Source organism: Lasioglossum baleicum, chromosome 11 (assembly GCF_051020765.1).
Source record: "Lasioglossum baleicum chromosome 11, iyLasBale1, whole genome shotgun sequence".
NCBI lineage: Eukaryota > Metazoa > Arthropoda > Insecta > Hymenoptera > Halictidae > Lasioglossum > Lasioglossum baleicum.
Genome location: NC_134939.1, coordinates 7,291,340 through 7,316,204, shown reverse-complemented (window position 1 = coordinate 7,316,204; position 24,865 = coordinate 7,291,340). Strand labels below are relative to the sequence as shown.

Sequence of the window (24,865 nt, the reverse complement as noted above, 5' to 3'; positions counted from 1 at the left end):
AACGTAAGGGTTGCCCACCCATTTGAGAAAGTGCTGTATTTACTCCATCCTGTTTCTTTCTGGCCATGCATGCTCTATAGCTCACCACATAATGCAAACAAGAGTCAATTTTTTACATGATTCGGTATGAAATCGGTATTCAACACATAGGCAGCATTGTGTATATAACTTTCACTTGGAATGTGTCTTTGACAATGTAAACCGTCTGCACAATTTAATGTCAACTTAAGATTCGGATCAAAATATATACATCTTCTCAAAAGAGTTTCCACTCAAGTGAGATCATTTTCTGTCACACCTAAGCGAGAACTTCTGCAACATTTATATTTTTCGCTTGTTCACATTTATTTTTTTATTTGCTTTTCTTTTATTCTTAGGCCTTTTCTTAACAATACTCTTACTATCCGAACTGTAATTTTCTACATCATCAGAATCCTACAAGTTTAAAAACATGTTGCAATGTTATACTATTATCAATAATTCCTAGTACAATTTCAATGGAATATTTACCTCTTCATATTGTTCTTGTATGAAATCATAATACTCTAAAGGATTATCCATAAGCTGACCACCTGTCTCCAATAAATTTTGCCAAGCAATACAGTACACCAGTGGACTGATGTAATACTTCTTGCTTAGAGAATACCATTGGCCTGATGTAGTACCTCTTGCTCTGAAGCCCTGAAATGAAAACAATGGGTTATACAATCGTTTGGAAAATATGTCCAGTTCACATAGGAATTAAAAATTTTAATATACACAATCGTATGATTATGCGCTATTATTATGTATAATCTGTTCTACAGTTATCCAGTGTTCACTGAGAACTGTAACCTGACATTGGACAGCTTTATCTACATATGTATAAGACATACTCTGAATTAGTTCACTGAAACTTACTTGTAATGTTTTACTTAATGTTGTACTTCTGCGATAATTGAATTGTTGATATAATAATTGGTAAGACATTGTCTGTTAGGTACAATAGGCACACTCATAAAATAAATCGATGTTAGTTAATGCAAAAGTAAACTTCACGTATAAAAAGAATGACCCTTCTTCGACGTTCGCAACAGTTTGTGATGAATTATGTCTCTTTGACCTCTGATGTTACTGAGCAGTGATGGCATATTGGACAGTTTGTTCGCTGGTTCGGCTGCTCGCCTCGCGCCAGTGCTGAACAGACAGTGCGATATATTGTGCAAGATTTCTCACGCATGCGCATCCAAAACTGTAACGGGTAACCGCGGGTAACATATCTACCGAGGAAAAGGTAGTGGGGTAACGATATTGGCGGGAAAGTACCGCAACAATCTGTTTCGGACAAAAAGACTGCAGGACAAGCTGCGGACAAGAGACCACAAGAGACCACAAGAGACGCGATACGACACCGATAGACCGATACCACTGGATACCACCGACTATTTAGGTATCTGGATCAATCTGGATAGACTTATCATCCAATGAAAATTTAAAAAAATTTATTTTTGCTGCCCACATAACCCCATTACCGTTTTCATTTCACGCGATTTAGACGAGTGCCAGAATCTTCGTGCCACGAACAAATAAATAAATCTATTTCTGTTCTGTGTCGTTGTTTCGCGTGCTGGATTTCTTCGTTTGCATGCAAATAGGCGAAATGAAAATGGTAATAGGGTTACATGACCCCACAAAAGTGGGCCGCAAAAATACATTGGCCTATCCTTATACCTCGTCGGTGACGAAATGAAACGAAACGAGTGTCCCAGTGTCCCATAGGTTACAGAATATACATTTATTTGTCACAATAAAATCTTAACAATTTTTTAAAATTTTACAACGTTGTCAAGGTACCCTATATATTTTATCAGGAGTTATAACTTTACTGATGCTGAAATCGCCGCGCATACGCGAGAAAACTTAGTCAATATCTGCTCACTGATTGGCGGGAAAGCACCGGAAGTGTCCACGAGTAGGCCACGAGACGAGACGAGCATGCTAAGAATTTTTGGTAAATTATTATTTGTGTGACATACAGATATTATACATTCCTTTTTGCAAAATGGTGAACCTTTCGATGTCCCCACCGATTTTAATGATATTTGGATATGTCATAGTAGACATCCTCATAGTCATATCATGTAGATATCCAATGTACTTATTTTTCTGTTCCCCTTACCATCAAAATCGGCGAGACCCTCACACACCCTCACACATCGAAAGGTTGACTTGCAAAATTATGCAGGGTGACCGAGGCACATCATTTTAGCCAAACTTTTACTTTACAATATACAATGTCCCAGCTATGGTCCCAGGGTCTTTTTTGCTCCCACTTTTGTCAATTTAGACAAAATCTATGAAAATTATATCTATTATAATCTACATGAAAATTATATCAAAAGTGTGTAAAATATGAAATAATATTCTCAATATAAATCATTAAAATAATTAGCTACTAAAATATATTCATATATATAATAGACGCGCCGCAATTTTTTCATTTGCCGTAAAGTGCCAGAAATAAAAAAAGTTTGGGAAGCACTGGTATAGGCAGAGAGAGCGTACCCAGGTTTAGCATGGAATAGAACCCATACCCACGTTAATATAATGTATATTCAGAAAGAAAATTTTAATTTATTTGTCAAAATTATTTTCTTCATCAAAAATAATTTATTTTCATCAAAATATTATGTACAAATTTTTTCATCAGTGTCATATATCATTTAAAACCTAATGAAATACTACTATTCGTGTCATGATATAAAATGTGAACCTTCCTGCTCTCAAAACTAAGATCCAAGGTTCCAGGATCTAAGATTAGAATTGTAGTAATTTTAATTATTTATTTGAATCTACGCGGCGTCCTTTTAATGTCTTCAGGGTTTGCGGATTGATCAATAGTCGTTTTTGAATCTTTGGGATGTCTGATTTGTACTTCCGAATCAGCTATACCTTATGGACAGTTTGTTTTCTAAGTACCGCACTATCTTTCTCATCCACCTTCTTTTTCTCCTCAAGCTCCTATTTTTTTTCATCATAAAAATTTGTAGCTTTATACGACTATATTATCTTCTTATTTTGTGTTAGAACTTTGTAACTTTTCTTTTTTACCAATGACGTCGCAATCCATTTTCTCATAAGAAATAAATTACTAAATTGTTGCCATATTTAGGCAGATATCTATTGAACGATATTTATATGATTGCTCATATGCTTATATGATTTTTTCATTTCAGTGTTATATCATTTAAAACCTAATGTAAAACCTAATATAATATGTCATGATATAAAATTGGAATCTAGAAAGGTTACAGGAAAGCAGGAGCTTTCAAAACTAACAATGAGATCCTAGGTTCCAGAATCTAAGATCTGGATTGTAGTAATTTAAATTATTTATTACTTTCTATGCGGCGTCTTTTTAATATGTTCGGTGTTAACGGATCTGTCAATAGTCGTTTTTTGATTGTCTGGACGCATGACTTGTACTTCCGAATTGGCTGTGCTTTGTGGACAGTTTGCTTTCTTAGGAGCGCAATTTCTCTCTCTTCTTGCTCCTTCTTTGCCTCCAGCTCCTATTTTTGTCGTAATAAAAATTTGTAGCTTTATACTAATATTATTTTAGCAAACATAATGAGTATTATAACATTATTGGGTTGGCAAGAAAGTAATTTGTCGGTATTTCAAGGTGAAATAAAACAGAATTTCTTTATTCAAGCGATGAACTTTAATCAATAAAATATTTTCTTATTTATTCCTTTTGGCAGAAGATCATTGGACAAAAGGGAAAATATCTTATTCATTAAAGTTCATTGTTTGAATAAAAAATTGGGCTCTTTTTTACCTTAAAGTACCGAAATTATAACTTTCTTGCCAACCCTAAGTTATGCTTGTAGTAATAATAATTACTAGCATAATATTTACATTACCATTTGCCTCTGTAGTTGTGCTTTCGTCTCATTCATTTTCACAGCCTGATCGAATCTTTTTCTCTCTTCCGCTCGCCCCTTTGTTCGAAGAGGTGGACTTTTCGGTCTGCATGCATTCTTCTGCGCTGGACGCGGTACTAACGGTGGTCTCTTCCAAACCTGAATCATTTTACGTAGAAAGAATATTATATATGTTTGAACGATTAGCAATGTGAAGTTTGCGACTATCAATAAACACGAATAAAAGAATTACTTTCAACCGCATATTATATATACTTACTTCCGTATTCTTTTTGTTTTTATCAGGACATTGTAACTTTTGTTTTTTAGCAATGTCATCACAATCCATTTTCTCAGCACTGATATTGTTATTTTTATTAAGTTCCATCTTTCGAGCTATTAGATATTTTGGAAGTGGCTTTGCTCGGAACACCCACGGATGTTTGTCTTGCTCTAAATTCTGTTGACAAGAAACAATAAATATAGAGTTTGTTATTGTATAAATATGAAGTTGTTGATAGTTTTAGTTTCAATAGAACGTATTAATGGATCGTTATGCTAAATAACTATTTTCCATCTGGATTGCAACAAGCTGGAGTGAAATAATAGATATTTATTTTCTTCCCTAATATGTTTTTTAATCGGTGGAAAATAACATAACAGTATTTTTAAATTCTTCTAAAATCTAAAGTCTGCTAATGAAATACAAAAATGAAATATTACTATTATAGAGATAAATATTATATTATCGTTAGAAATATAGAATATTATTTAACAAAAAATAACGAAAAACCTTCTCAATGCGTTCAGGTTTGTTATCTTGTTTGTTTTCGTCCCGACCGTGGAACCTAGCCGTACTTGTGGCAATGTTTAGTGGTTTGTTCACTTCCATACGATCTTTAGGCTCGTTTTTTTCCTGAAACGTTCGGTTTTATCTTTATTGTGAACGATTTGATCGATCAATAAAATTCCAATCACATACCACTTGGATAACGGTTACGCCGTTCACGGATTGTTCCATACTTTGCTCGTTTGTGTCCTTAGCGTTTTGCTCTTCTTTCTCCGGCGGAACAATATCAATTCCAGACACTAAGAGAGTATTTAAAGATCTAAAAAGATACAAGAGTAAATAATAAAACAAGCGGAAAGAGACGTTCCAAATAAAATCATACGAATGCTTACTCAATCAGTGTGTTCTCGTTATACGAGTGAGTAGAAGATCCAGGTTCTGCATTCACTTTCGGAGTACTCACGACTACCTTATGTTTGCCTAAACGAGTCAAATATTTTAAAATCGATATTGTTTTGAATGTTCGAAATGTTAAAGGACTTGAACTTACCAAAAGAAAATTCACCGGTCTCGGGAAAATGGGCAAACTCTACGAATTGCGGACCAAAGATTTCGTTCTGTTCATTCTCCCCCGAATTTCTATACTTACGCAGCGGTCTCGCTTTGGGCTGGAAGCGGGCTGCAGGCTTCAAAAAATTATTTTCTTTTTCTTGAAAGACTAAATTCTGTTGATAAGAAACAATAAATATGTATAAGTTTGTTATTGGAACTTTGTTGTTGTATAAATATGGAGTTGTTGATGGTTTTAGTTTGAATAGAACGTATTAACGGATCGTTATGCTAAATAACCATTTCCTATCTGAATTGCAACAAGCTGAAGTGAAATAATACATATTTATTTTCTTCTCTAATATGTTTTTAATCGGTGGAAAATAACATAACAGTATTTTTAAATTCTTCTAAAATCTAAAGTCTGCTTATGAAGTATAAAAATGAAATGTTACTATGACAGAGATAAATATTATTATCGTCAGAAATATAGAATATTATTTAACGAAATATAACGAAAAACCTTCTTAATGCGTTCAGATTTTGTTATCTTGTTTGTTTTCATCTCGACCGTGGAACAACCTACCGTACTTGTGGCAATTTTTTGTGATGTGTTCACTTCCATAAGATGTTTAGGCTCGTTCGATTCCTGAAACGTTCGGTTTTATCCTTAATGTGAACGATTTGATCGATCAATTAAAATTCAATCGCATACCATTGTTTGCTCGTTTAAGTCCTCAGCGTTTTGCCCTTCTTTCTCCGGCGGAACAATATTAATTCTAGGTAAAGGGGAAGCATTTAAAGATCTAAAAACATGCGAGAAAATGATAAAACAGTCGAAATGGGACGTTCCAAATACAATCACGTGTCGAATGCTTACTCGATCTGTGTGTTCTCGTTATACGAGTGAGTAGAAGATCCAGATATTATTTTCTCTTTCGGAGTGCACACGATCCGCCTATATTTGCCTAAACGAGTCAAATATTTTATAATCAATATTGTTTTCAATATTCGAAATGTTAAAGGACTTGAACGTACCAAAAAACGAGTCACCATTGTCCGGTATGTTGGTGAAATCAATGTATTGCGGACAATGCATGTTGTCCCAAGAATCCTTCCCCGAATTTCTATACTCCTGCAATAATTTCCGGGCTGGACGCTTCAAATTATTTTGCAAGGACCCGGACGGTGTCATGGGTTGTTCGAAATTTGTCTGTGGTTTTGATGATGAGAGTGACATCTTCGTTTTTCGATAAAACACTTCACTCACAAAATAATACAAATGTGCCCCGAGACACAGTGAAATAGACTAACGAGTCGTTCCACCGCGAAGGTCGGCTATACTGAAGACACCGATACTGGTACACCCAACACCTCTGTTGGATTTATGTTCTCTTCTAACCGATTTGACCGCGCGACGTTGGCTTTCATAAATATTTTCATCAATAGTCCGTGTCTTTGCCGTCTTAGCGACAGATTCAAATTAATTTGTTTTCGTTCTATTATCATTCCTATGTTCTCGACACATTCACTTGCTTGGCTTGTACATGTAGAAAATAATGAAGAGAATTACAATAGGGCTGTTATATTATTAGGTTGTTGCATATGAAATGTCCGATTTTAGAATGCAACTGTTAGAAAACGTTTCGATCAAGAAATGCTATTACAGTCTATAGGTTTATTATACATATAAAACTTTGAGGTACAAACGTACCGCGACTTGTTAAACGACCGGTTCTAGATTTTTCTATTTCACAATTAATGAAGCTATAATGATGCTGTCGTAAGAAATAATCTAATAAATATCTTTATTAGAGCACGTATTATAATAAGAATCGCGCAAGGTCTAAATATATTAATTCTTGTTATTATTGTAAGGCAACCTCTTTTAAATAACTTACTTTTAAATAAAGTTTATTTCAACGTCAATCAACGCGACTGTCGTGTGTTCCTTTTAAATGTCTGGAAAAATAACTTATTGACGATAGTATTATGTTATTTTTGGTCAAAATGCGGTGATTAATTAACGCACTAATCGTTGATGACAAAAAGAACTACAAAAGCAACATAACAATCTTGTAAATGAAAAACGTGAATCACCATAATATCTTATTTTTACCGTAATACAATCAAGAATCTCAAAATTTGTAGATAGAATAAATTGGGTACACAAAATTGCGTTTGTTTAATGTCATTGCCAAAAATCGGATATTTCATATGCACCAACCTAATAACATATTTAAATTTCATCAAAATCCATGAGAAAGTGACATTTCGACAAGTTTACCCTTCTTCGAATAAACAAACTCTATTAGGTACACACAAACGAACAAAAATCATATTTCATTTGATTTCAAACATAATTGTGTAAATACATGTAACAAATATGAACAAACAGAATGAATGCTACCTAAATAATAGAAAACACTTTTCTGTGATTTTTTATTTTCTTCTTACATTACACATATCACAAAAAAACAGTATTTGGAATATTATTTACGTACATGTTCAATAAATTTACGAGACCCACAAAGTTTCACGTGCTACGCAATACGTCAATTATAAATGCATAATCAGAAACTTGAAAGTTTTTGAGAACATCAGAAATTGATAGGGGAAGTTAACTGGAATTATTGCTAAAGAAAATGTTTAAATACACGTTTGTACTCGATTTGTCAAAATGGCTCGAAACAGATTGTTCAAGGACGTTTGTAAAAGTACAAATGTTATCAAATCTGTACAAATTCGATTTTGTTGTACCTCCGGTATATTTTCATGGAAAAATAATTTATTAGAATAATCCGTATTATACAAAATATTTGGTATTTCTGTCGGTTATGCGAGTAACCTGAGCACCACTAATATCGCCAGGAACTTTGTAACGCATGTGCCTGCGTACGACTGCGCGTTATTCGCCAAATGTTTCCCTGAAATCAAACATTTCGTTAATAATAAGTCAAGAAATTCTTTTATATTATTTTAGTTTTAGTGTACTTTGCTAATGATCGTCATAATTCCTGTGATATTAAGTTGACTTGCGAATTTAACTTAAATGTGTAAGATACACGCTAAATTAGCAATAAAAAATGAAATATTATAAATATTCTGGAATAAAAAGTATATTATTTTACCTAAGTGTAAATCAATTATTTCTGCTGTAACTAAATGCTTTACCGAAAATATAAGTTTTCTTTAATCATAAATTACTTTAGAAAAACGAACTACACATTTTAATTGAATGGGGTTTGCACATTCAAGAGTATTGAACAGTTTCACACGAACATGTGTTTCATTAGAACCCGCATGGACTTTGATAAGATAATTTTTTTTCCTTAACGTTCAAAAGGGAGTCTAACTCTACTCTATCATTCGAGAACAGAATCAGAATGTGTAACCCTCTACAATCATTCGTGTACAGTCAGATTTACTACATTGACCATTCACCATAATGTAAATCATACAAAATAAGTCATCAAACTCTAGCTGATCTCGATTTTATCCCTCATATGCTATTTCAACGAAAATCTCCCGGTTTTATTGACTCTTTAAAGCTCAAATATTGATAACAGAAGAATAGATTATTATATTTCGTTAAAAATTAATAACATTTGTGTCTAGTACATTCTGTTTGCAATCTTCGTCACAAGTTTGGCAAGGGGTTAAATCAGCTTCAGTGTTAAAGTGGAAAACTATGGGAAGACATTTTGTACAAATATCTCCAATACTAACTAGGAAACACAGAATCTTAACAAAAGCATTTGTTTACCTCCCGAAAACATACAGCAAATCCTTTCAGATGGTCAATTAACAATTGCACAATCGTATCGATTTAATGTCTTCATTATACTTCAAAGAGTTTATGTTAAACACGATTGTACAACTGTACGATAAATCGTATCTTCCTTGAACCATTTCAATGACGATAACATTTGAACTGATCGCGCGATGCATTCTAATCTATGCGCTTCGTAGTATAATCACGATAATACTATGAAAATGGGTTCATTGAAAGCTCTTTCGAAATCTTTCCCACTTCTCAGGAGAGTCGCCGATCAATGACCCATGAAGCTGTACTCGATGACCGGAAATTCGAGATGACGCCATTCTATCTACCGTAGTATGTGAACCCGTAATATGCAATCCAACAATTTCCCTTCTTTCTTGCTGTACGCGATTTGAATAAGTAGACATTTTACAGGTAAAAATGTCTAAAAAGTATCGGCAAAACCCCGGCTATAGCAGTCCAGGGCTGATTCAGAGTCACCACTTAAAATTACGGTACCATTATTCACAATATTGTTTACATTATTAAATATGTTATTTAATTACACTACATTTAAGTATTGTACGAGGTATTATCAATTTCATACCCATAAAATGTAAAAAATCAAGTATTAAGTTGTTGCATATGAAACGTCCGATTTTTAGTAGTGACATTAAACAAACACAATTTTGTGTACCCGATGTATTCTATCTACAAATTTTAAGTTTCTTGTTACTTTTTTTTTTTTTACCAAAAATCACATAATGCTATCGTCAATAAGTTATGTTTAAGAAACACACGACAGTCGCATTGGTTAACGTTAAAATAAACTTGATTTAAAAGTAAAATTATATATAGAGTAAATATAAAACTATAAAAGTAACAGGCACGTGGTTGCATCTTTATAATTTCATTAATTGTGAAATAAAAAATCTAGAACCGGTCGTGGAACGTTAGCTTTCTACCTCAAAGTTTTATGTATAATAAACCTATAGACTTGTAATAGCATTTCTTGATCGAAACGTTTTATATAAGAATTGCATTCTAAAATCGGACATTTCATACGCAACAACCTAATACAATGGGAATTATTCTAGGTCGATAGAAATGTATAATTTTCAAGTTAAAATAGCTCGTAGTACAAACTTTTATCAGTAAACGCACTAAATGTGATTATATTTTACACTTGCTTATAAAAATAACAAGCTATTTATTCACTTTTAGCGATTTTTATCATACATATACAGTGGATTCGATTGTCGATATCGAAATTGTAAAAATTATCATAGTTTCAATATAGGCAACTTTCTCGAGAATCCGAACTTGTCCGAAGATTGCTTTACGAACTTAGGAGAAGGTCACAGTTTTTATTTTCCAGGCAATAATGGAAGCTGATTTATGGACGTGAGTGTACAGCGGTAACCAAGTATTTTCGTTAATTATTGTACAGGCTTGAAAGGTGTAATTGGGAAAGTAATACTTACAGTAAGAAGCTAAATAGGAATGACAACAGCATTCCCGTAACCTCGCGTATTCAGCGCAGTCCCCAGCATGCACTTTACATTCTTCTGGTCCCACGCGACAAGTATGCTTGACGAAAGGGAATACCTCTAAAACAATAGACTGATAAATATACTAAACACGATCGCTTCTATTATGCATGAGAAAAAAAGTTGCGATCAATGAAAATCACAGAAACGTTAGAAATCTACGGGGTGTTTCGAAAGTGTGTGTGCATAGGAGTTTAACAGTGTCGAACAACACTTTACCAACTAGTGATTATTTAACAGTTCCTAACTGGTCGATTATTAATAGTCGAGCATTTTTTAATAATTCTTTGAATAGCAATAGCAAAATATTTTTCATAGCCTAAAAGGTTTCATTATTTCGTCCGAGATGAGTGATTTTAAATATGTGTAACTTTAAGAAGTCTATGGATATTCCAGTAACTAAAATATTCACACGATTAAATGTAACACAGTGGGAATTAATTAACAGAATTCTGACTGCATAATAATTAATGTGGAGAAAGTAATGGAAATGCCTTCACATTGAAAATATAATCCTTATTCTGCCAGCCTTGTAATTAATCAGTAATTATAATAATTACTGTCGTGTAGCATGCGTAAAGAATGTTAACAGAAATGATCCTAAATAAGGGATATCATGAATATCGTTTGAGGATTTTCAAAAGATCAACAATTGTCTTATTTAATAGTTCGAGATTAAATTGCAAAGGTTTTCTACTTTTCGCGACAAGAAAATTCAAATTAGCACAGCTGCAAGAGTGCAATTGTGATTTGGAATTTGTTTTGAAACGAAACATGACGAATCCTCGATTTATATATCGCCTCTACGGTCGATAAAACAATCGAACACGAAACGAAATATCGCGATAACTAACCGGTTCTGTACTTGGGTCGATTAACCAATGCATGTAACGTGTTGCTAGGGTTTCCGGTTCTCTCTCAGTTCCGGCAGCGTAACCGGTGACCATAAATCGGATTTATTTGCGGAGCTTTCCGTCAGGAGGTAGCAATTTTATTTTCCGACTTATATAAGGCAATCATCTAAATTAACAGTATTTATAATTATAATTAGACTGCGGATTTTACGCATTTATAATAAAAAAAGAGTAGGCAAGTGAGACACAAAGTAATAAAAATACGATTTTAATACAATACTTTCAATAAAAAGATCATATAAAAAGATTAATTTTCTCACTGTGTGAAGGAAAATATATAGTTTTATTTCTTAATTTTTATCAGGATGTTTTATATTTGTAAAACTCAATTGTTATATAAAGTTTGCCTAAAGTTCATCTATAAAGCTTATCTAAAATACAGTTACTTGAAAGCTTAAGGCGTTCGCAACAGTTTGTGTAAGTGGGCCAAACCGTATCTCTTTGCTTCATTCACAGATAACGATGATGGTTGCAAAGTAGTAAAATGAAACGACTTAATTACGGTTTCCTGTAACCAGATTAAATATTCCACAGTTATTTGCAAGAACAAATGGTTGCAAACCGTGCCAACAGGAACAAGACAAATGTCAGAAATAAGAGATTGGTACAACAATAACCCCTTGGCCAACAATTTCGTGTCAGACTCGTGATGAAGACTCTGAACAGAGTCTAATAAATATGTATGTTATTAATTTCCTTTAAACCGAGCTGAAATTCTATTTTGGTTTGGTTAATGTCTAGTTATTGGAGAACATGTAGGCATATAATAGATATAAACTTTCTCCTTTTTTAGGAAATTACGAACTACGGAGAAAGTTCTAATCACTGAAACCTTAAGGCGGTAGACTCGTTTCGAGGATTGCAAGGGTGCGGGATTCGTCTTCTCATTTCTCGATAACACAAACACGAGATTTTTCAGTAGTCCAAAACGCTAGATAAAAGATCGATCTAGGGCGCTATCTCCCTCAAAAGTCCTATTTTTTCGTTTACGAGGCGTAATTTGCATCATTCGGCAGCACGTAGCTATGAGAAATAATGCAAATTACGCCTCGTAAACGAAAAATAGGACTTTCGAGGGAGATAGCGGTCTAAAGTATATCCCACGAGAGAGTAACCCCGCGGAAAGACCAGTTTTCATTCGTCTTTGCGCATCCTTGCCCTAATTGGTTCAAGAAAATGAGGAATGGGTAGTGGAGTTAGAGATGATAGGCTCGCTGCGCCCCCACCATCTAGAAGATGTTCGGAAAGCTGCGCGAAACGGGATTACTCTGTCGTGGGACATACTTTAGATCGATTTTTTATCTATCGTTTTTGACTACTGAAAAACCCCGTGTTTGTATTATCGAGAAATGAAAAGGCGAATCCCGCACCCTTGCAGTCTTGGAAAAAGGAGTCTAACCCCTTAAAATAAATCGTAAGGGAAGGGGTTAAATTGGAACGATGCATATAATATTATGCAATTTCGCAGTTTTGAAATTTATTGTGGAGACAGAAGTCTGGATAAACGTTAGCAGTCAAGTGCTATAATAGTCGTCGTTTCTGTGAACAAAACGGTGAGCATTAGCATCGATTTGAACGGCGCCGCCCAACGGTTTAATCGTTCCGGTCGAATAGAAAAGTGCAAGGCAGAATGTGCGATTCGTATGACTGATCGAAACGAACTCACGTATTCGATACGTGCTGCGTGGTGCGTGCAGTAACGCAATTTTATTGCTACTGCTATTCGCGTATCCCACTTGACGTGCGTTAACAGTGAATATTGTGTTGTGCATATCAAAATATTACACAATCTTACGAATTCGTCCGGAAATTCTTGATTTTGCAAATTCCTGCTTGAATACAAAATAAATCAAAAATTGAACGTTTCGGCTAAAAGCTAGATTTTCATTTACGTGTGTGTATGAATCTTTCAGGAGTACATAATTGCAACAATAAAAGCAGTGATTCAATTTGAAAAAAGGAAAGTACATTTTTAAATCGGTAATTTTCAAATATAAAAGGAAAAAAATAAATGTTGTATATTTAAAATTTTCGAAGTCGATTATACTTATACGAGATCGATGAAAATGTACTTTTTTCGTTCAATCATTTCAATCAGTTGAAAATGATATAGCAAGATTCTTCTGATATTTATGTTTACAGTTTCGTATCATCCATTCTATTGTCGTCATAAATGCATAATAATCTAGAAATGTATTTTAGAATTGTCAATAAAACCCATATATTGAAGTATTATAATGGCTTCTGAGAAAAGTGAAAAATATTTACGCAATTACAACATTATGCATGAGCACATACATTAACGTCCAAAAGGTTGGGTTCACGAGTCATTCATTATGAATTGTTCGCTTAACAATCGATTCAGAAATCAGTATGTTCCCAAGGATTCAAGGAACGAAGAGAGGTCGATGAATAAAAAAATAATTTTCTACAAACATAATTATGAACTTGCGATAGTGTATAGCACATGATCGTCATCGGAAAAATTGCAACGATATACGTGACATTTGCATACATTTTCGTGTCACTATCAGACTCGTTAATCCTGAGTAAAATTCATCTAAAAGTAATTTTTTATGATCGTAATACTATTTTTGTATATCGTAACATGTTATTTAAAAATGTTTGTATATATAGTAATACACAATAGTGCTGGAGAAATTCTGAGACTTTTATTTGAAATATTTTATTTATATTTTCTTTGAAATATTTTGAATACTCTTCATAATGCAAAGTTACATTATTTTATTCTAGACTGTAGATCATGAAAATATTGGGTTGGAACAAAAGTTCGTAGTGTTTGTAAATTAAAATTGAAAGTTAAAGTTCAGATATTTATTTTCATAGATTTAATCAATTTTACATTCTGTTCCATTACTTTTTGCCATTTATTGAATAAACATATGAATAAATAACGTTAATTTTATCTTCGATTCTTAATTTGGAAACGCTACGAACTTTCTCTCCAACCCAATAAAAATACTTTATTTACCAACATTTTGTACCCCATTTAAAATGCCGCTTTATTGAAACTATAGAATAAGGATTACTTGAAATAAAACATGATGATGATTGATAAACTGCTGACAAAATATGACAGCGTCACTAACACTGAATTAAAATACTGTGACTAACATGTTCAGTGGATGATTGCATACAGTAGTAATCGCTAAAAACAATACAGCAGTTACACGCTAGTCACGGCTTAAAATCGTATGATTTATTAATGAAATTTATTATTTCGTAGTCCGTTCTAGAAAGCAAGGTCGCGCGGAGATATGCTAATCAGAAACTTAAGCAAATAAATTTAGGGGCCGATGACCGATAGTCATGTAAAGAGTTCGAAGGAAGGACGCCTGGAATACGAAGTAGCCCTGTTAGCAGACACGCCATTGTTTCGTGTTAGTCACCCGGTATAACCATCCTATGCCTGTTGACATTAACATGCGTGTGAAAAACAAGGATGGATTCTTTGCTGCTAACGATAATTTCCTGAACAGGTGATTGTCCTTCCGTCCAGCTGTATTTAAAGGTGCTGCTGAGCTTATGCATTTTTTATTGGTCCGAATGCTTCCCCTATCATAACGCCTCCCTTCTTGCCCGAGTAGTATCATTATTAAATCCTTCGGCTCGAAACTGTGTCGACAATAATCGATTGTAAATAAATAAAAATATTTTCTTATGGTAGAGCAGCTAGATTGTATATGTTATTTCATTATTTCATTTCTACTTTTAATAATTTCAACTGTTTGAAACTATAACGTGCCTCTTTTGCCTATCCATTTTTGTCGTAACTGCATAAAATCATCAACATTTTCATTCGGTGAAACAACTGCTTTGTTTGGCACAAGTATTGTTGCATTACCGTTCATGTTTCGCCGCAGTATTTTTTCCAAGCACAACAGGAGGACGTGCATTCATGCGATTTTAATCGTGTGTCTATATGATTCAGATTACGAGATCTGTTACTCTGTTGTACGGGTATTATGCAGCGACTCCAGTTCCCATTATGTTTATTCGAAAATTCCGTAAAGAGTTGCATAATCGTGTCACCGATGTTTGCACGGTCAATTATTCTTTACGCATGAATTGTCTACACGCGATTTTGCTGTTTTTATTCTCAGGTGATTTCTAGAGAGAAATAAGCGAAGGACGGTAACAATACGTGACCGATAGGTAATGGGAAAGCTAATAAACATCAACGAAATCGTCTGGTTGGGTAACTGTTCCACATTATCGAGACCGATCAACAGAAGAAACCGTATGTACAAAAAGAATTCATTTCGAACGGTTCGCAATTATGGCGAACAAAACAAATCTGAAGAAGCAAGGTTATCATTAGACTGCGGATCTTTATGCAAAATAAAACATGTTTGCGTTGATTGCAAGACACAGGTGCCAGATAGAAAATTCTTTTTTCTTTTAATTGTCTTATTAAGCTGAAATTAATACACTGATGTCCTTAAATCTTTGTAATTCGTCCACCGCTTTCAATTGAACGTGCCCATTTTTTTTATAAGTGCATAAAATCCGCAGTCCAGTTATCATTAGACTGTATATCTTTAAGCTTTTGTAACAAAAGTATGTAGATCAAGGACAGAACAGTAAATACATTTAAAGAATTTAGAAACACTGTTGCATTATTTTCAATCGATTACAATGATTAAGAACAGAAATTGTTGTCTATGTCTCAGGACAAAATATTCTTATCATTTACTTGGATAAGATCTTATATAAAAATAAGATTTTTTTTGTGGAACTTGAAATACAGTGTTCCCGCGATTGTTGTGAGAACCTCAGGGGTATCGAGTCTCAGCAAACGAATGGTAGTACGATTTTTTACGTGTGTGCCGAACATAGATTTCTTGGATAACTTTCCCAAGTGTAAACGACGATCCTGGGTAAACAACGGTGCTAAGCGGGATATTGTTGTATTGTACTAATGCTATTCCATACCTGAGAATGATACATCGAGTATCATAAAACCCCAATTTAAACACCCTAATAGCTTAATTTCTTTGTAGCACGATTGGACCGCCCAAGGGGGAACCTCCTAGTAGGAATAAAAAAGTCACATCATCGGCATACCCGAAAGTCGCGATTGATGTAATCGCGGGAACACTGTAGTTGGGGAATTGAATGAATTGAGAATACCGACACATTATTATCAGTAGACTCTGGATGGTTATGCAGAATAAAAAGGTTGTGCATCAATTGCAAGACGCCGGAACTAAATATAAATTTATGTTCTTCATTAATAATAATTTGAATGTGGTGAAAACAGTATATTAACACTCTTAAAGTATTTCAATATTTTCACTGTTATAAATTGCACTCGCTCATTTTTGTCTTAAATGCATAAAATCCGGAGTCTGTAATTATCAGTTTATTAATTATTCGGCTCCTGTTTCTTGGAATTCGTGCAGAAAATGTCTATTTTGTATAAAGATCCACAGTTTAGTCATCATAACTGCTCCTCATTATTAGGACCGATAAACAAACGCGTGAGAAATTGTATAAAAAGAATGCACTACTCAAAATAGATCTGAAGAAGCAAGGTTATCATAGCACTCACCGTTAAAGCTGCCATCGCAGCAACAATGATCGTTTATGACGCTCTCATCAGCGCAATAATTCATCTCTGAACTCGTGCAAGGCTTGCATCCCGGAATTGGTCCTGGAAAAGTTTTATAAATATATTCCATTTGATCATTTAGAAAATTCCGTTATTTGCATTCGAGGACTACAGCACTACATGAAATACTACAACAATGTTTAGAGCAACAACTGATTGTTAACATTTCTCTCTGAACGTCATTTGTTTGAAAAATTGTACCCGCTAAAATAATGCGCGAATGACACACGAATGGCACATGCTACTTCGTCATTGATGCGTCACATAATTAACCGTCTACTGCAACTCTCAACTATTAACTGGAAATTATTAATTAACTATGGAAAAGCGGACAATCGTTTACGCCAGTACAAACGGTAAAGCATTTAGGTCGCAGCCGTACTACATAGTTAAAACTATGTATTGCAAAAATACTGTGCCGCCGAAGCTTAAAAATTACACACTACGCATCTACTATTTTAATTGGACAATTTAAAATTACGCATCGCTATCCTCGATTCCGGGCGGTGTTATTAAAATACGAGACAATCGTATTAAACTGACGGGATATTAGCATGATTCACGATAATTGCTGTCTCGATGTTTCACGCGATTGTTTTGAAATCGGTGTTGTCTGTATGTACGCGATGGCATTATTCAAGATATTGCTTTTGCATACAGGTACGTTCACCGGTCGCAGATAAACGCTGCTTTCCATTCCGTTATTTGCAAGCCTAAACAATGTTTACCGGTATAGCTAAAAGCAGACTCTTACCTTGTACCGACTGTTATTTCATTTATTCAGTGTTAGTTTTTCTGGTAGAATATCAGTAGACTGCGGATTTTTATGCAAAATAATATTTAAATACATCAATTGCAATTTATAGGAGCTAAGTGAATTTTGCTCATTAATCAACTTGATGTGGTCAAAATAGCGACATTGTTAAAATCTTTTAATCTTTTTATTGTTTTGAATTACATCCACTCATTTTTCTCAGAAATGCATAAAATCCGCCGTCTAGGTTTCAGTGACCGTAACTTTGGAACGTTTCGAAAATTTTTACGCGTGTTTAACAGAAATTGGAAATATGCTCTAAACTTGTACCAACATTGAAACAATTTTATTCTATTTACTAAACCTTTTCGATCTCCCGTTAGAATATGAATGGCCACAATTTATGAACCCGGACAGTCTATTTACAATTTTTGTGAAATGTTTATTTTACTTCTATGGTGTGGGCTAGTATAAATGAGTCCATCTACTTTTATATTTAGCATAGAATAGCTTGTACAGAATGAAGTGTGGATCAGGTACATATATGTTTATATTTGCTGCATAAATAATGACTAAAGAAATGAAGGCTTACAGTTCTACAGCATAACAAGTAGCGGTAAACACTAAGATCAGCTACGCTCAGGATCGATTCTCTCTAAATTACTGTAAAGAGCAGAAACTAAACTAATCGCTGTCTAGTTTCGAGTCGCTAACAAAGGAGGTAACCTTGGCTGCTATTTCCTGTCGATTGTAATGCTACGTTGGAGAAATAAACGATCGGTTCGGATGCTCGATAATTTTCAGACATCGAATACGCCAATAATAGTCTGTCCTCCGGTTTCATGCACAAAGCCTAAACAGACAACAGTGAGCTGCCTGTGCGAATCTATCGCGATACCTTTTTCATCCATACCAGCTGCAATACAGGAAAATGAAAAATTAACCCTTGGCAGGCATGTAGCAATTGTCTTTCAAATATTTTTCAAACCACTTCTTTGAGATCAATCTTCGTCTTGGAATCAACATAAATGAATTGGTGACTGGAGCAACGTTGGATGTGAGATTTCCTTAAGGTCTATTAGCTTTTATTGTTCTCCCATTAAAAAATCCTGCTCTCCTGTAAAATTTGTGATTTCATATCTTCCAACGTTGTTCCAGCCAATAATTCAATAATTAACACTAGGTTTACGGGATTCGTCAAAATGACGGGTTCTAATATTTTTAATTTGCGATTATTAAGATTGTAAAGATGCTTCCCTGTGGAATTATTCTAGAGCTCTGTAAACCTAGTGTTAAATTATTAGCTGGAACAACGTTGGATGACAAAGTATAAAGCGCAAATTTGACATGAGAGCGGGACTTGCTGGGACAACAATAAAAGCTAATAGACCTTAAGGAAATCTCTCATCCATCGTTGCTCGAGCCAACAATTTCAATTGGCTATTGAAAAATTGAAATTCGGATGCAATTTTGATAACCGCGGGTCGAAATGGACCCATCTCCCGACGTCTGGGAGTTAACAGAACGAGAGAGGCTGATGAAGTTAATTCGCTGGTCGAGGATACAGGCCCGAAGTAGCCGTTTAAACGGATCAAAGAGAAGCTATTCTCGGAGGAAAGATAAATAGATTTCTGTGCTTCGTAAAGATGCTTTATAGACCAGACGTAGAATGAAGTCGGACAAGGAACGTAACACTTTTGCTGTGTGTACGTGTGTACAGAGTGTGCGAGGTTTCGTACCGGGGTAAATTTTCAGCTTCTTCGCCTCGGCGATTGCATCCTTGTAGAGGACTTCATGTTCCAGGAAATACTCCTCGTCCGGATGATGGTTCACCACTGTGACCGACTCGAGATTCCCGAGGTTTAGCAACAGTATCAGAATTTTGAATGCGGCGGCGTGGTTCATGCTAGGGCCTCTTCCTCGACATCTTTGAAGTCACCGCGATCCGATCATGCGAAGTCCACCTCGATTCGGTCCTTCGCGCAGAGAAACATTTCTTAATTACAGTAGAACTAAACGAAGAACAGTGCTAGATTTATCGGTTTGCACAATAAATGGTGTTTCATATGAACCATTCAGTGATTTAGTTACACAGTAAAGTCTTGATCTAAACCGGATCCTCGGATCCGCGCTCCGACTTAGATCGTGTAGGGCTACTATTTTTGTGTAACCTCACAACTTCATGCCATCGATGGGGCACTCAAAACATTCAGTGGCAAGTTTCAAGTCCGAACCCCTATAGTGGTTCGTCACCTATAGGGTGAGCGCGGTTCAATAAATTATGCTTGGTTTCTTCCGTTCTGCTTAACGAAAAATTACGAAAAAAATCATGTGCGTTCTACCTGACGGCACACACGACTGTGAATTTTCTCCGAATTTTTGACTAATTCCGTCTTATAAAGTCTTAGCGATGCCAGTTTTATATAAACATCAGTAGTGAGATATTGTCGAAAGAAACGTGCTAATTAAAAAAAATTTTTTTTATAAAGTGCATCGTGGTTAGCAATTTCTTCTTCGATGTTTCTTTACATTTTGATTTAAAAGTTTCGTACCCTTTTCCTTCGGTATCCAAACTTATTTCATACGCATAGTATGTAGTATAATGATTGTCGCAACCGGAAGTGTATGCAAGATTACAGGATAAGAATGCGACGGGACAGTGCCATACAAACGATAACGATTGCTGTATCATCATCCTGATCCAAGGTAAATCCTAAAAAAGATCCTCTGTTTCCGAAAGAATTATGGTACTTTGTTCGTTGTTTTCAAGCTGTTCTCACAGACTACAGCAAAATATTTTCATTGTTCTACGAAGATGTAATACCGTAAAATTTTCCGCACTTATAGTTGAAAGTTTAAGTTTAAACAATTTTTGTAGACTTTCATGGTTACTTCATAATGTTTACACGTTGTTCATATCTTATTCAAAATGTAATGTTAATAGACGAGTTTATTATACATGAAACGTATTACATTAAAAAGAATTTATAATTACGAGAATGTTATTTATAATTATAGAAAATGTTTAGAAGTTACTTTCACTTCAATTACCTTGTAATTATATTATACTGGCAGTTCGTCTAGTTACTAACTGAAGAAAATTCATAGAAGGCAATTGAACAAAATTTCGAGATACAGAATTGTACGCTTATTAGTTATCAATTACTCGAGCACAAGTTTATTATATAAGTCAGAATCGTACGAGAACAAAGTCATCAAGCAGAACTACAACTCGACGACATGATACTATCAAATAAACCTATTAGCGTACCTAATTTTTGCAAGTATACGGAAGACAACGTGAAACGTAATCACAATACAAGTTCATGGTAATATTAAATAATTACATCATCTTATCTACAGATCTATTGTCCACGTTATGCCTGTGTTGAAATGGTACTGTCTGCACGCGAAACACGCGGTTGACGAATACGAGAGGTTCTGATATCGATCGCGTAATTCATTTCATTTCGGGAATGATTCATCCCTCCGTGTCCTTCACGAATGTGGCAAAATGCTGCCTTCTGTGTTCTCAAATGTTACCAAAATCTTTTTCTAAATATTCTTCTGTACCTGAACATTACAGGATTGTTCAACCAGCATTCAACAAGTGAATTTCAAGAAATGGTGTTATTGTAAAATAAACAGAGGCTATATCTTTTCTTTTTTGAAGATATTTATGTTTATTACAGCTTGTTACATAAACACCAGAGTATTCATTTTCCAACATTTTGAGTAAACATTACAGTATTCGCTCGAAATTATTTTCTTCTATAGTACGACAATATACTCCGTTGTATTTACGATTGCAAAACAAACGAACGGTAAATCGTTTTTAAATATTCATGTTTTTTATACAATTTTTTAAACGAACATTCTAGTATTCCTTTGTCTTTATATTATTCATTCGCGAGAAACGAAAATATATTCAAGGGTTGAAAGTGATCTCTATCATTGGAAGAACCCAGCAAGGAGTTTGAATTTAAAACAAAATTCCGCTTGATTGATTGTGAGGGTTACGAATGAATTTGTCACGCTAAAAATTTGGATGGACGCGTCCTTGTTATTCTTATAAAATAGTAATTATCAGAGCTGCGTAAACCTAGTGTTAAAGTACTTATGAACACGGTTGAAAGCGCAGAGGGTAAGTAAGAACAGTGTAAAGACAAAGTAAGGTAAGTACTAGAAGTTATAGTCGTTTGTGAGTCACAGCCTGACGACAAAGACGGACGATCGTTAATTAAGTCCAATTAAGGGCTCTGTACGCGAAACACGGATATCTTGGCTGTTCGGATCAAGGTGGCATCGTGGAATGTCTTCCTGCTGATTTTATCCACATTTTCTGTATGAAGTTACTTCTCCACCTCTTTAGAAAAACTTGGAGAAATACTGCAAACAACAACAAACTACTCCGAAGTAATCTAGAAGTTGGTTAAAGCAATATTCGCTTAAGAAATTATGTCACGAGTCTGCTCGGTTTCTGAAGACGTTGAAGAAGACGCGGAGCACGAAGAATAACGCCGTAGCTAACAAACTGTATTTATCTTGTAACTTTATAGCAACCTTTTAGACAACGTGCGGCAGTCTAGAACGTTCAAATTGACTGTGGGCGAGTTTCTTCTATTTTTCCGTGGCACGTGTCAAAGCTTTTACTCCAAATAGAGTCAATCACTATCATTATGACAGAATTGAGTATTTACAATAGTAAGAACAATTGAATTGATCGTCAATAATTGTCAATCTATAAAACAGAATTTTCTTTTTGGTTTCTGTTTCTTGCAATTGATTTAAATGTTCAATATTTTTTAAATTGTCATTTGAAGTCTACCGCTAGCATTTTTTTTTTACTTCGAGTTGTCTTCGTGATAGTTAGTATCTTGGCTAACATTAGAACCTTATTTTCAGTAAGGAATGACAGCCTTTGGAATTCATTAATTGTGTATAAATATCGACTTAATAAAAATTCGGTTTCGCCGTTCGCGGAACTGTTCGCAGCAGCATTGTTGAATGGAAAGGTAGTTTTCAGTTTTAATGAAGCAGCCTAATTCGGGTTTCGCCACTAGGTAATTAACAAACAAACGTTTTTGCGTTGCGAAAGAAGCTGTATCTTGTTATCCCGAACATTGTAATGAAGGAAGATGTGCTCCAATGTTTAAAAACGTGTCGACGATTTCAGTTTTTACTGAGAAAGTGGAGGCACAGTCGTTATCTTCAGAGCAAGCTTTCCCTTACATTTTTTTCGAGGAGGACGTTTATCTCGGCATGAACTCCGATCCCGGCGAATTATCTTCGTTCTTTCGTTGTTGTTGCAAGAAGGGAAAAACTATGAGAAAAAGATATCTTTCCTACATCGTTCCGAATAATTCAGAAAGTGATCGAAATATTAAAAAACATTCTCCGAAACACACTATCGTCATGCAACAACACGTGCCATTTGTTCTTCACAAAATTTCGCAACTCGCGTGGCCACTTTTTCGTTGTTCAGCTTTTTCGGGGATAAATTGCAAAAATAATATTAATATTCTTACCATTATTTTTGATTTCGTTCACTAAGAATAGTTCAAGACAGTTTCTCGCAAATGTTGTGCAAATTTCGTTCACTAACACAGAGCAAGCGTATTGTTATTCCCATAAACGCGTCGGTGTAGCATATTTGCAGTTGTACAAATTGGCAATACAAAAGTTTCCATTTGTAAATTTGTTGTTTAATTAGTGGAAACACTGTGCGAAGATTACGGCGGCAAGAAAACACAACGGATCCGAGGACGAGCAACCGTCGAACACTGCAGACTACGTTGAACTGTCGGCCGAGGGCTGAAAAGAGTGTTAGGCACCTCCGCCATCGTCCTATAGTGCGCTTACTATGGCACCGCTACTAGAGCAGGCTGCCTTGTATTATTACACAATATGGAACTTCCCTTATGCGAACACCTATGGAAATATTTAATACTCGCACGGCTCTGGATCATTTTTGACAATATTTACTTGCCGATATCTACATAAAATCGTTCATTTTCTTTTTAATCTCTGCATGATTCACTGAAATAATATATTAGATGATTGCTTAAGTTCACGCCCGATTTGAAAATAAAATTCAATGGTTAAATGGTTAATGGTTAAATTTTAAAGAATACAACTTTATTACTCAATTATAAAGTCGCTATTCTTTTCTAATTGTACAAAATTTAACCATTTTTTAATTTTAATTTAACCAACCTTTAATCAAATCTTTAAAATTTAACCATTGAATTTTATTTTCAAAAAGAGCACGAACTTGTGCACTCATCTGATACTTGGGATACATACAAAAGCCATTTTTAACATTAGATATGCTTACATTAAATTTTATTGTCAATTGTAAATTTTATTATCAAAAGATAATTCAACTTCATCTTAATATATAAAACTATAAGTTTTACGAAATAATTATTTCAGCTATACGAACAACAGTGTCGGTGTAGAAAAATATATAAAGATATCCTTACAAATAAATATTCATGGAACTGTTAACAAAGACAAAATAGAAGCGATAACCTGAAGGGCAATCGATCGATCCAAAATTTATTATACAAGGGTGTGTCAGCTGAAGGAGGCCACCTAAATATCTCCTTTATTTTTAATGACACAAAAAAAATATTTATGGCATAATTTAAATGGTATCGAAGGAGGAATATCATAGAAGAACAATTTTTATTTGTCCGGTTATTTTTTCAGTTTCTTCAAGGTCATCGTTATTTTTTATCGGGGATCGAAACTCGTTTTTTTTATTCTATCTTGTTAATGACTTAAGCATATTCAAATGTATTTTTTCAGCCGCTATACGATGGAATAAAAAAAATAAGTTTTCCCGATAAAAAAATAACGATGACCTTGAAAAAACTATTAAAAAATAATCGGACAAAAGAAATTGTTCTTCTATGATATTTCTCCTTCGATACCAATTATGCCATAAATATATTTTTGTGCCATACAAAATAAAGGAGATATTTAGGAGGCCTCGTAGGA

At 34.5% G+C, this 24,865-nt stretch overlaps 2 protein-coding genes across 6 annotated transcripts; both read right to left on the bottom strand.

Annotated features, from left to right (window-relative positions):
- Positions 1 to 281: 281 nt before the first annotated feature.
- Positions 282 to 7,507, bottom strand: LOC143213752 (uncharacterized). Of its 3 annotated transcripts, XM_076433891.1 has the most exons (13): positions 6,283 to 7,507; positions 6,125 to 6,212; positions 5,960 to 6,050; positions 5,831 to 5,893; positions 5,246 to 5,420; positions 5,088 to 5,175; positions 4,888 to 5,014; positions 4,699 to 4,821; positions 4,186 to 4,365; positions 3,906 to 4,064; positions 3,380 to 3,551; positions 511 to 681; positions 282 to 435 (listed from the first exon to the last, which is right to left on the bottom strand). In XM_076433891.1, the coding sequence occupies exons 1-12, from the start codon at positions 6,482 to 6,484 to the stop codon at positions 554 to 556; spliced, it is 1,596 nt and encodes a 531-aa protein (XP_076290006.1). In that variant the 5' UTR covers positions 6,485 to 7,507; the 3' UTR covers positions 282 to 435; positions 511 to 553. The 3 variants fall into 3 exon arrangements, with proteins under 3 accessions (XP_076290006.1, XP_076290007.1, XP_076290008.1); XM_076433892.1 differs by lacking the exon at positions 3,380 to 3,551; XM_076433893.1 differs by lacking the exons at positions 282 to 435; positions 511 to 681 and adding an exon at positions 1,492 to 1,977.
- A 152-nt stretch (positions 7,508 to 7,659) lies between these two features.
- Positions 7,660 to 23,741, bottom strand: LOC143213758 (uncharacterized). 3 transcript variants are annotated; one of them, XM_076433899.1, is made up of 6 exons: positions 23,389 to 23,741; positions 19,600 to 19,836; positions 18,759 to 18,776; positions 17,047 to 17,148; positions 10,492 to 10,617; positions 7,660 to 8,171 (listed from the first exon to the last, which is right to left on the bottom strand). In XM_076433899.1, the coding sequence occupies exons 2-6, from the start codon at positions 19,763 to 19,765 to the stop codon at positions 8,080 to 8,082; spliced, it is 504 nt and encodes a 167-aa protein (XP_076290014.1). In that variant the 5' UTR covers positions 19,766 to 19,836; positions 23,389 to 23,741; the 3' UTR covers positions 7,660 to 8,079. The 3 variants fall into 3 exon arrangements, with proteins under 3 accessions (XP_076290014.1, XP_076290015.1, XP_076290016.1); XM_076433900.1 differs by lacking the exon at positions 18,759 to 18,776 and having other exon boundaries at positions 23,389 to 23,708; XM_076433901.1 differs by lacking the exons at positions 18,759 to 18,776; positions 19,600 to 19,836; positions 23,389 to 23,741 and adding an exon at positions 18,587 to 18,752.
- Positions 23,742 to 24,865: the final 1,124 nt, after the last annotated feature.

Excerpts from the sequence above, each read along its gene's own strand:
- LOC143213758 (XM_076433899.1), bottom strand. The coding sequence starts at position 19,765 with ATGAACCACGCCGCCGCATTCAAAATTCTGATACTGTTGCTAAACCTC. Across the intron at positions 10,618-17,046 it reads CTGCGATGGCAGCTTTAACG|AGGTATTCCCTTTCGTCAAG; the intron begins GTGAGTGCTATG and ends CTATTGTTTTAG. Across the intron at positions 8,172-10,491 it reads TTCCTATTTAGCTTCTTACT|GGAAACATTTGGCGAATAAC; the intron begins GTAAGTATTACT and ends GTTTGATTTCAG.
- LOC143213752 (XM_076433891.1), bottom strand. The coding sequence starts at position 6,484 with ATGTCACTCTCATCATCAAAACCACAGACAAATTTCGAACAACCCATG. Across the intron at positions 4,822-4,887 it reads GCGTAACCGTTATCCAAGTG|GAAAAAAACGAGCCTAAAGA; the intron begins GTATGTGATTGG and ends CGAACGTTTCAG. Across the intron at positions 682-3,379 it reads AAAAAGACGCCGCATAGAAA|GGCTTCAGAGCAAGAGGTAC; the intron begins GTAATAAATAAT and ends TTTTCATTTCAG.